Source organism: Cydia fagiglandana, chromosome 11, assembly GCF_963556715.1.
Source record: "Cydia fagiglandana chromosome 11, ilCydFagi1.1, whole genome shotgun sequence".
NCBI classification, from domain to species: domain Eukaryota; kingdom Metazoa; phylum Arthropoda; class Insecta; order Lepidoptera; family Tortricidae; genus Cydia; species Cydia fagiglandana.
In genome coordinates this window covers 3,034,197-3,047,348 of record NC_085942.1, presented here as the reverse complement: position 1 = coordinate 3,047,348, position 13,152 = coordinate 3,034,197, and the positions used below count along the sequence as shown (strand labels likewise).

At 37.8% G+C, this 13,152-nt stretch overlaps 1 protein-coding gene across 2 annotated transcripts in view; it reads left to right on the top strand.

Annotated features, from left to right (window-relative positions):
• The window catches only part of LOC134668741 (low-density lipoprotein receptor-related protein 2), a 440,880-nt gene that overhangs the window by 323,542 nt on the left and 104,186 nt on the right, over window positions 1-13,152 (top strand). For both annotated transcript variants that reach the window (XM_063526188.1, XM_063526187.1), the window contains one exon: window positions 6,205-6,324. In XM_063526188.1, the coding sequence (XP_063382258.1) occupies window positions 6,205-6,324 (120 nt within the window). The remainder of the gene's footprint in view (window positions 1-6,204; window positions 6,325-13,152) is intronic.

Here is a 13,152-nt window from a genome sequence, read left to right as displayed (position 1 = left end):
CACAATCCAATAATTAGTTAGTTAGCTTGAAGCTTCCGTATGCAGCTGTTATTCTTTGGTGTTGTTTATTTTTAGTTATTTAGCTAATAGTTTTACCAACAGTACCAACACCCAGCTGGGTTGGCTTAAAAAAAAATGGTACCTATCAGTGGCGGCGCGTCAAACATATCCATAGGCAAGCCGGGGCTAATTTGGCTTACATATTTCCTTTACAACTCTGCTCAAACGTCCAAAAACAGGCAAGCCGGTGGGAATCGGCTTTTATGGACGCGCCGCCACTGGTACCTATACCATTTACTTTTTATCGAAAAACTATCAACTTTTGGGTTATTTAGTCTGAGTAGAAATACCTAACCCGTAAATAAATTGATGGATTTTCGAAAAAAGGTAAATGGTACACTTTTAAGTGAAAATGCCCAGTTACATAAACGACAGCGACAAAACTGTCATAAAACCCGGCTTACACCCGAAGGGTCATCGCACCTATCTTTCTTTCCTAAATAAAACAATGCCGCACATTCCCTTACCGTCCATGCAAACTAAAATGTACTTTAACTCAACGGCGTAACGGTTAGAACAAGTGGGTACCATATTTGGTGCGTTGGTCGTCAATCTGAGTCCGTTCATTTCATTCGTTCACATTCATTCGTTCATAGCTCTGTTGAATAAAAGATGGACGGACAGCTAACGAGGTGAGAGAGCCAGTGCGGATATAAATAGACGTTGAAAGGTTCGTGCGGATTTACAAGTTCCGTTATGTTGGTCACACTGCAAATGTGTCATTGGTTAGAAACTTACGGCTCGATTCGGGAAATGAATTAGAGACTCGCTAGATATGAAATAGTAAAGATATGTGACGTTCCACTGTAAAAGGTACCTAATGGCGGCTGGCGCCGCGGTTTAGGAAATGATTAGATATGAAATAGTGAAGATATGTGACGTTCCTCGGAAAAAGGTACCTTATGGCGGCTGGCGCTTACGCCACATAGCGCCGCAATGATATTGGAGTGGCGTTAATAATAGCGTAAGCGCTAATCGTAATAAGGTACCTTTACCCGTGGGACGTCACATATCTTTACTAAGTATATCGTATCTAGTTAATCTCTAATTCATTTCCCGAATCGCGCCGTTACGTTTTTCTACTCGTCGACTGTAATTCTTGGAATAAGATTACGTATACCAAACTGCAATTGGGTACTTTTAATGCATGGGCTCCTAACTCAACTATGATATTCATTTCGAAATGGTTTAGTCAACTATACTATAGTTTAGATAACTATAGTTTAGAATAGTTATTTTTAATACAGTTGCTCAAAAAGTGCTACTTTACGTAGCTGTTTAGCGTGCGGAAAGTTGGTTATCTCGAACTAGTGCTTTTTGCTTTTCCAATTTTTTTAAATTTATACTTGTTCCAATTCACGACTACTTATTGATGAGTGTTAATATTAGTTTCCTTTAAACGTCGTAATCAGCATAAAAACCTACCGTTAATGTAAGAATACGAAAAATATTACATATTTCATATTTAATTACTTACCTCTTCATCATTATAACACGTTTAATTTTTAATATTCAATATTGAAAATTCCGTTCTTAATAAGTTGACTGAATGGAACGGAATAGCTGTCAAACGCCCATAGATATAATATACTTAAAGACGACGTCTAACCGAGCTGTCACTGTTACCACTTTTGTTTAGTGTACGATTAACAATGTTTTTCTTATTTTTTCGCAACTGTATTAAAAAACGTCGTTCGATATACGTGCGGAAATACCTTCCGCACTAGCATCGAAATGTACTATTACGATACAAGTGCGAAAAAGTGGAAATTCGAAACGAGTGGCGATAAATTAAAACACGACCGAAGGGAGTGTTTCAAATCGACACGAGTTGCGAATTACCTATTCGCACGTGTATCGTACAACGTTTTACAGTACATATGGCCCTTTAAACATTTTGACATCGCACGAAAAGTGCTATTTTACGCACTAGTGCGGAAAAATAGGACCATATGTAGTGTAAATTTTTTTATACTCGTATATCGATGAAGCTCACACGACGCGCTACGCTTAAAATGCTACGCTATATTATGAGAATTAGAGAGAAAAGTACCAATCATAATTACTAATAAATATGTAGTAATAAAAAACCAATAGTAATTTACTTAGTAGCTCTTATGAAACTACATAGTAAGTCTCATCACTTCTATTTGGCGTAAAAGCTGCTATTTCAACTAATTCGCTGGCCATTAAAAACGCCATTTATCTTTACGAGGACATCAATAGTACATTATTGTCGAGGCTCGGAAGTAGCTACTTGCAGGCTGAGGATTCGTTTTAAACGGACGACCTTGGGAGTCCGTTTAATTGAATCCGAAGCCAGCAAGTAGACTTCCAGCCGAGTCATATATAGTGCTTTTCTCAAAAATGGTGCAAGAAATATAAATATCATAGAAATATTTTACAAAAGCAACATTCTTACGTATATATTTTCACAGAACAAAGCCCTTGCCGCCTTTTTATTTTTTTAAATATAAAAAAATAGATGTGTATTTTTCTGCCGAAAATACGCCAACCTATTTGAGACAGCTAAATAGTCGCGGTACTAATCATCTGTTTGGCTGTTTAAAGGGCCTGTGCCTTCATTTGATATGGCTATTTCAACTTTTAAAAAGTTTGGAACTCGACAAATAATGGAATTTGTATGCAACATTGCAGTCCTGAAATCGAGACTGCAATGTTTTTAACTTTTTAATTTTTGACTGACCATAAACTCCGCGCTTCGCGACCTATTTTTTACACGGCAAAGTCGACTTTGACGTCTATTTTTGAGAAAATTTTATTGGCTGTTTACGTCATGCCTACGTCCGCACAATGTTTTTTTTTTTTCTAGTTGACAGTTGTAAATGTAAAATAAAGGATGGATTACAATATTAGTGGAGCAATATTAGTGGACTCTTAGGCCCACTTGCACCATTCCACTAACCCGGGGTTAACCGGTTAAACCTGGCGTTACCATGGTTACCAGTACAATTTGACATTAGGTTAACGGTTTAACTGATTAATACCGGGTTAGCGGAATGGTGCAAGTGGGCCTTAATAGGTAAAAAAATCTCAAGGCATAATAACATTAATAACTGACATCTACTTATGAAAGTTATGAATTATAGCCGGTCAAGCAAGTTTGTCAGTAGAAAAAGCCGCGGAATTAAATTTTTTTATGGGACAATAACCCTGTGCTGTCCCTACATTTTTTAAATTTGCCGCTCTTTTCTACTGGAAATTTAAAAAATTCTGGATGGAAATTGCTTGACAGAGTATGATCGAAAATAACCTAGACCTACCTTAGAACTAAAAAGTCTATCTATAATATAATTAATATATGAAGGAAAAAAAGTAATTCACTCTAAAACGACTAAAACCAAAATATTTATTAGGGGCTGTCCATAAATTACGTCATCGATTTTTGACGATTTTGGACCCCCCCGCCCCTATAATCATCCAAAAATAATGCATCAAATGACCCCATTTCCTCCTACTTCATGCTACCGTCATCCGATGTCCAGACCCCCCCCCCCCCCTAATTTGAAATGACGTAATTTATGAATAGCCCCTTAGACCTAGGTATTAGTTAAACGAAACACCTACAAAAACCCAATCACACTGAATTCATAATTGAATTTCGCCCATAGACTACCCACTAAAATATCTGCCATTCTGGCCACAAACAATTATCGGAAATCGAGAAAAAAAAGTAATAGCCGTTCAAATCGGTAACTGGGTGTAAATCAATCACCTTGGTCGAAATTTAAATCAGTGCCCGCGACAGGTGGGATTGCATTTACAATATTTCAATGGTGCCAACATCAAAATCTCTACCTGTCCCGCGTTTTTGAAAAGACGCGCGGTTTTCTATCATTTTTATGTTTAAACGCATTGCGTTTGACGGACATAGAAATACATTGTTTTGATAATTAATTATTAGGTACCTTAGAAACAAATTAACTGGACCTACCCTCTTAATTTGCTTAGTAACCAAGTAACTGGACTTAAGTACTTCTTCATCCTACGAGTACCTATATTTGTAAAAAATCTTTTATTGCTAAGAAAGAAAGGACAACTTAACGAATTTAAATTAACGAAGCTTTCTTACACTGGATATTTGTTGTACAACTTGATTTTCGTATATAACCGACCTCACATATATATTCACAATTTTGCACCTTATTCCAAAGGCATAAAATGAAATAATGTATGCATATTTTTGACGTCAAATTTATAACTTTGCATTTTGTTCGTGCTCTCATACTCGCCTCGCGCATTATGCTGTAAGCAAATTAAGTTTCTTTGAGCTCTTTTGATTATTTAGCTTAAATTTTACTAGAAATAACACTGTTTCAATATTTTATAAACTAGTTAATGTTCAATATTTAATTTAATTGTAGTTAGAGCGTGTGAAATATTAAAAAGCTGCATATTTTAATATTATCTATTTATCCATTTTCTATTGTAATTTTACAAGGCGTCTTTCATCATTGTAACATGCAGGGACCGTTTCTCGAACAGTTATCATCTTCTTCCTCGCGTTTTCCCGGCATTTTTGCCACGGCTCATGAGCCTGGGCTCCGCTTGACAACTAATCCTAAGAACTGACGTAAGCACTAGTTTTTACGAAAGCGACTGCCATCTGACCTTTCAACCTGACCACTACAACGACTAAACTACACGACAACGACACTCACTATACAACTATACTACGCTGCTGCTGGGCTATACTACGAGGACTATAGTTACCTAATTTTACGGTATTCTATTTCCTTTATAATCTCGGAGTCCATCTTAGATTGAATTAATTACAAAACAAAACATCTCCCGTTACCAGCACCTGATACTTTCCCAATATAATAGATTTAGATTAGATTAGATTTCTTTATTTCAAGATGAAAATTACACTATAAATTTGCTACATTCGTCAAAATTATGTTTATCTTCTCATCATGATCGTCAAAAATTACATTATATATTTAAAAATAAAAAATATTAAGATTAATAAAAGTAATAAATAACTTCCTCTCAAGATAATATCCGCGATATCGATAACATTTCACCCTTGTGCCGAAAACTGTCAGATGATGAATATCTGATAATGTCTTGGATGGTTTACATTTTGGGCCCGATTCGGATTTTGAAATAGACATCTATAAGATATATTTTAGACATCACCAAGATATGATAACGATGTGTTTAAGATCTAACCTGTCAAATTTGACATTTGCGCGATTCTGGAGATACTCTTGAACGATTTCATCAGGATATGACTTAGAGATCCAAGTCACATCTAATAGATATCTTACGCTATCTAACGTAAAAGTGACATTGGTTGCCCGAATTGCGCTGCAAAAGAGAACTAGTTGATATCTAAACTATAACGTATCTAGAATGGATCTAGTACGTGTCGTCTCTTGTGAATATCTTGAAGTTCGAATACGGCAGTTTGTATTAATTATGAACTTTGTCTTTGATTAGCAGTTTGAAAGCAGTCATTTTGCTCGTGTTTTCATTCAAAAGTAAGATAATATTATGCTTTTCGGTGCCAATTGAGTTTCTCATTCATTCAATTATCAACTTGTCAATGATCAAAAGCACGAGGAAAATCGGAATTAAATATATATCGTCATTGGAAGTACAGTCAGCAGCAGAAGTTGCTAAGCGGGCGAGGTGTTCAAAATTACCTTGACACGCTCTTAGGGCCAGTTGCACCAACCGCATTTGACAGACTGATCATTTTAAATAAAGATACTTTTAAATAAAAAAATAATACCTATATATTTTTAGTAAACCTACTGATTTTTCCTTTTTCATTGCGGAAAGTACAGTCACCTGCAATAATATGTTACACAACGAAGGCCGCAAAAATAGACACAATCTTATTTGTAGAGCCATAAGAGCGTGTCACATATTTTTGCATCAGCCTTCGAAGAGTAAATTATTATTGCAGGTGACTGTACCACACCCACACATCGCACTTTGTCCCACATTAGCTAGAGTTGATCACATTATTTTTTTCAGTGTATAATAAAAATTATACCAGTTAGCATCATTCAAAGTGGCGTGCTGTTGTATTGGAGGCCAAGACTCATTTTGGGTCACCGCGCCAACCAAGTAAGTAAGTAGCATCATTCTAAAGCTGTGTTTTTGTTGCAGGCGACACAATATGTCCGTCGACCATGTTCCAGTGTCCCGAGGGGACCTGCATCGAGCGGTCGAGGGTCTGCAATTATCAGAAAGACTGCGAGAAGGGAGAAGATGAGTTCCAGCAGTGCCGTGAGTATTCTATTTTTATTGTTTGCTTTATTCATCATTCTTCTTAGGCTAGGGTTTTTATAATATGAATATAAAAGTAAAATATAAAAACACTTACAAAACAATAAAAAATACATATAAACACACTATAAAAAACCTAACCTAGGGTGCCGCCAGCAGCGGGGCAAGGCCCAAGCTACCGGTGGTCAGGGCTGCAGAGAGAGGAACCGACGTACTATCCGCGCCGTGTCCAAGATCACCGCCTTCTGCATCTGTCCCTTGATCCAACCACCTAGCTCTCGCTAGGCTCTCGCCTCTCAAGATGTTATTGTTTTTATTGTTGTCAGAGAACTAAAGACGTCGACATAGCCCACCGGAACCGGACTAGCAAGCTGAAGTAGCAGTGGGCTGGTCATATTAGCGGTAGAACCGATAACCGTTGGGGTAGACGAGTTCTCGAGTGGAGACCGCGCATCGGCAAACGTAGCGTATACTGGAATCAGTTATGTATCGGTGCCATACATGACCCAACATTTTTTATTAAGCTATGAGCTTCATCACATCTGATCTTTGAGTAATTCTAAGCATTTCTAGCCTGGAAGGCAATAAGAAGCCTGCGTCTGTCTAGTCGGGGAGAGCGGGGTACAAAGACGACCGCCACCCGTCATCTTTAAAAAAAAAATAGTAGGATGCTGTCAGTGGAGCGAAACCTTTCGCAAGGCGGCTGGCAAGAGCTGGATCAGAGTTGCCGCTGATAGTGCTCAATGGCGTGCAATAGGAGATACCTATGTCGATACGATGATGATTGTTAGCCTAGTTTATTGCCTCACTGCTAGGCAAAGGCCTCCTCTCCTTTCTTCCACTCAACCATGTCGTTTTTACGTTCCCGCCAATCCGGATAAAATGCGTCCAAGTCGTCCCGCCATCTCCTTTTTGGTCTGCCTGAATCGATGGTGTTCCGTGGGTCCCACTAGGTAACCATTTGGGTATTCCATTTGTATAGACTTTAGCCGTGGAGGCATAGATAATATATAGAACGTACGTAGCAGTTGCGACATTGAGACACAAAAGTATACGCTGAAATTCAAAAAGCTAAAAACCAAAAGGTAAGGTGCTGAGTTTTAGCGTTGAACGCATGCGATCAACGGAATGTAGGAAAACCGGGCAAGTGCGAGTCGGACTCGCGCACGAAGGGTTCCGTACCATAATGTAAAAAAACAAAAACAAAAAAAAGCAAAAGAAAAACGGTCACCCATCCAAGTACTGACGCTCCCGACGTTGCTTAACTTTGGTCAAAAATCACGTTTGTTGTATGGGAGCCCCATTTAAATCTTTATTTTATTCTGTTTTTAGTATTTGTTGTTATAGCGGCAACAGGAATACATCATCTGTGAAAATTTCAACTGTCTAGCTATCACGGTTAGTGAGATACAGCCTGGTGACAGACGGACGGACGGACGGACAGCGAAGTCTTAGTAATAGGGTCCCGTTTTACCCTTTGGGTACGGAACCCTAAAAATTACATTTTACATAAGATAATCTCATGACACAATGTTGGCCGCTCCAATATATCTAATGGCGCCTGTACAAACAAGAAACGATCTTCAATTGATAAAAGCGACTAAAATAACCTGCCAGTCCGATTCCCTAACCATGTTAGAGTAACACGTGTCCTATGTCCTGGGACGCTGCAGACACGTGTCCCGGTAATGTCCCGTTTTATTGTCCCGTGCCTGTACGTGTCCAGACCTGTTGAGCTCGTGTAACGCTTGTGGAAGTGATTGTGCAGTTTTTATTAGGACAGGAACGCGGTGGCACGATCTTGTTTGAGGCACTGGTCCCACCGCGAGTTAGTAAGCTATGAGCTATCGGCTATAAACACGAACAAAAGATAAGCACTCCCGTGTAAATAAAAGAGACACGGCGATATTTATAGCTCACCGCTGGGCGAGTAACTATAAATATCGCCGTGTCTCTTTTATTTACACGGGAGTGCTTATCTTTTGTTCGTGTTTATAGCCGATAGCTCATAGCTTACTAGCTCGCGGTGGGACCAGTGCCTGAATAAAGGTAGACGTCCATAGGGCTGCATTGCGGATCAGTGGACGCACTTGTGTGACTTTCTATACAAACGGCTCGATTCTGAAAATGTATTAGATCTCTACTAGACCACAACAAGTTACTATATGGATAATTTAAAGATATTTGTAAGATAGATATGTCAAATTTGACGTTTCCGCGATTCTGGAGGTCCTCTTGAACGATTTCGACAAGATAGATATGTCAAATTTGACGTTTCCGCGATTCTGGAGGTCCTCTTGAACGATTTCGACAAGTTATGACTTAGATATCCAAGTCACATCTAGTCGATATCTAATGTAAATCTAGTTGATCTCTATATCGTTTCTAGATCTTGTGATTATCTCGTTTCCCGAATACGCGTGAAAGATACTTTTATAGCAAACTTCATCGAAATCGTTAGAGCCGTGTCCGAAATATGTAAATACATATTTAAACAAGAATTGCTCGTTTAAAGGTATAAGAATAGGTATTACATACCTATCGTTTCAGAATACAGTGTTGTATAAGTCTTACTTCGCGTAATTTTAATTGATAACTGAAACCTCTGTACGGTTCAGTCTTCATAGACCTGTTCGCTACGTAAAGGAAAACATGTGTTCGCCAGCTATGCTCGTAGAACGTGTAGCTCGCGCTGGCAGTGAATGTGTTATTCATTGTTTCGAAATATCAAGTTCCAAATATAAATGAAGTCAAATTGAACGACACTGGCAGTTGTAAATTGTAATGCTATTCCCTAATTTCCATGCCACGTTGATTGAATCACGCGTTGACGGTTACGCAATAACGCGTAATTATTCCCGCTAATCCCCGGGAATAGTGGGAATTCCCGGGAATTCCCGGATTGCGGCCGCTAGTTAATGTGACGCTATTAATTCGAGTCACATCCCGCCATTTGCAATTAAAGATCAATTTGAATATTATTTATGAGATTAATAAAAATTAATGTTACACGACCGTTAGGAGAGACTGGGTGTAATTGATACACGGGAGATTTGATCCTTTAATTATATAAAGAATTGAATTAATTGTATATTGATGTGAAAGTTGCGGATGTTTTCCTAAATGTAGGAGGCATTCTCGGTAACATCAAGAAAATCTTACACGAAATAAAGAAAGATTCCATTTTTTAGAGATCGTCCGATGTGCAAAATTTCGAAATTCAGAAGCTTTCCGTCAGCGCATCGGCATCAATTTTATTTCTCGGGCCAGTTGTGATACAAGTGTACTACGTTGGTCATTTGTTACTACAAAAAACTTAGTAATATTAATTAATGTAGAACTTTAATCCCACATTGAAAACCCACAGAGCTCTCCATTACTCTAATAGCTAACTTGTTTGAAGCTTAGTTTAGAACTCGATTGCAAAGCTCAGTGCCGTTGCAGTACGAATGCATTACGAATGTGCTAAGGCGAATCGACACTAGTTCTGTGCATTTGAACTGTGTTGTCCTCTTACTTAAGTTATTGAGCGTTTGTAGCAAGCCGTAGTTTCTTCTTCTTCGTGGTCGTTGTTAAAGGCAAAACCTGGGCCTTGGGGTCCAAATAAGTAAATTAATAGAATTAAAATAGAAAATGTACGTAGGAAACGAAAGATATATTTTCCAAGAAGACAGTTGACAATATTGACATAAACTTTTTAATGTTGGGATAAAAACTCCATTCTGCAACATATTCCGCCAACATAAAATAACATAACTAGGTACAAATTAATACCTTATTAAATATTAAACTACATTTCACATTAGCTCCCTTGTATACTTCAATATCTAGAGCGGACTGTAATCTTTTAAGGTTTGTGAAATTGAAATTAATATAACTCTTACTAATAACTTAATAAGTTTACAAGATTGCTATGAAAGTAGTTATGAAACAGTATGTAACAAACATAAGATAAGACACATTTCATATAACTAAATAAACATCTTATACATTAGATGCACCCAGCATCAACACATAGTACATGACTACCTACTTACAGTTATAAATTAAGTATCAGTACAATTCAGTAGGATATTAGCCATAATACTTAACTAAAATATTAAAATATCATATAATAACATTTTGAAACACTACCTATTCATCTAAAGGTAGTATACACACTTTAGTAATAGAAGTTGTATGAACTTTACCATTAGCCTTTTTTACTTCTAAGGCTCTTATCTTTCCATCCTGACCTGGAAAAACCTTGGTAACTCTAGCCATAGGCCAAGTCATAGGCGGAGTATCTATTTCACGCAAGATAACTAGAGCACCTACTTTAATATTAGGCAAGGCGGCCTTCCATTTAGGACGGTTCTGTAAGACATTAAGGTATTGTTTAGACCAATATCGCCAAAAATGCTGCTGCAGAGCAGTACATTTCCTCCAAAACTTCAATCTATTATCAGGTAAGTTTGTGATATCCTGCTCAGGATAGCAAGTTAAGGGCGCACCAGTTAAGAAGTGCCCTGGCGTTAAATAGGAGAGGTCCTCAATGTCTGATGACATTGGCGTTATAGGCCTCGAGTTCAAAATGCTTTCAATTTGAACAAGTGCCGTGTACAACAATTCATATGTTAAAACATGTGAGCCCAACATTCTTTTCAAATGATATTTAACACTTTTTACTGCGGCCTCCCATAGACCACCAAACACCGGAGAGTAACTCGGTATGAAATGGAATGTTGTTCCCAATTTTGCAGTCACATTTTGAACTTGAATTTGATGACATTTATTATTATTCAATTTATATAACTCAGACAACTGAGTACTAGCCGACTTAAAAGTAGCGGCATTATCACAATAGACCTCTGTTGGAACATTACGTCTAGCAATAAATCGTTTGAAGCTAGCCAAGAATGTATCAGTGGTGAGATCTGACACTAACTCTAAATGTATGGCTTTGGTGACAAAGCACACATACACAGCAATATAACCTTTAGTAGTGACAACACTTCTCACTCTTGACTGCTTTATCAGGATTGGTCCCGCAAAGTCTATACCAACCTTAGCAAACACTCGATCTATGCTGACTCTACCAGCGGGCAATGAACCCATCAGCTGTTTTGCTGTTTCACCTTTCAGTCTAAAACATGTGAGACATTTATTCACAAACTTTTTTACCAATCTCAAACCGTTAACTATATAATAGCGTTGACTTAAATTGCTAAGTACTTCTTTCTGACTGGCGTGTAAAAGCTTTAAATGTTCATTTTCAATAATAAGGTAAGTGACCTTAGATTCTTTTGGTAAGATTATCTGATGTTTATGGCTATAAGGTAAGGAGGAGTGTTGCAAACGTCCACCTACTCTGAGAATACCGTTAGCATCAATGAAGGGGTTGACAGATAGTAAATACGACGAAACTTGCCTACCTGCCCGCAAAGAGGCCAGCTCTTTATCAAAGAACCTTTCCTGCTCATTCTTTATAAACATATGCAATGCCTGGGTTGCCTCGCTAAAAGTAATAAAATTAAGCTTCATCTTTTGTGAACCCGGCCTTACATTTTTACAGAATCTTTGTATGTAGGCAAGCACGTTAACTGCCTTATTAATGTTAGAAAACTTATCTAACAAATCATTTGCAAGAGAAACCGATTGATATGATGCCATACACACCGGCTTGGAACCATCAGCATGCTTGATCTCCGGTAAGTTGTCAGGTACAGTATTACTATCATCGGTAAATTTATACTCTGGATCAGACATGCTAGTCGGTCCGCACCACCACAGTTGGTTACTAAGTAGTTCACTAGGTTTTACACCTCGACTCAAACAATCAGAAGGATTGAGGTCTGTTTTTATATACAACCATTGAAAACCCTTTGTATATTCGTTGATTAATTTGACTCTATTAGCAACATAAGCATTTAGTTTTGTTAGATCCGTTTTTTGCCATGCCAAAACAACCTGAGAATCACTGAAAAGATGCACACTTTCAATAGATATCTTTTTACTTAAAGTATTGTATGCTCTAAAGCATAATTTTGCCATTAAAAGAGATGCATTTAATTCTAATCGTGGCACAGTCAACTTCTTGTCTTTAGATGCAATGCGACTCTTAGAACAAAGAAGCGACATCGATACTTTGCCATGCTTGTCAGTGACTCTTAAATAAATGGCTGCTCCATATGCAGAAATTGAGGCATCACCAAATGCTACTAATTGAGCAGACTGAATGTTATCCACAGTAACATTTCGTTTTATTTTAATTTCTTTCATTGTCTGCAAATCATTGTAAAATTCAAGCCATTCTTTTAGTAAAATAGGCGAGGGCACTGAGTCCCAGTCGGTACAAGCCTGAGCCAATTTTTGCATAATGATTTTAGCTTGGACAAAAACGGGTCCCGCTAGACCTAAAGGGTCATAGAATTGGCTTATGTAACTTAAAATCTGTCTTTTTGTCTTAGGGACATTTTTTGACACTGGACATGAAAGTTTAAAAGAATCAGAGTCAATATCTAACTTTAAACCTAAAGTTTTGATGTCCTTATTCAGTTCCAGTTCTCCAACAACCTGCTGCTCTGCTGGAATATTTGTCAAAATTGAAGAGTCATTAGCTGCCCATTTATGTAGTATAAAACTACCTTTAGCAAGTAATTCTATCAATTGAGTTTGAGTGTCAACAATCTTTGCCAAACTATCCTCTGTATGAATGATGTCATCTACATAGGTAGAGTTTAGTATTGCAGAACTAGCTAGAGGATATTGCCTCTCAAATTTCGTAGCCAGCTCGTTCAAGCATCTTGTTGAAAGATAACTTGATGACTTCATTCCATAGCAAACTGT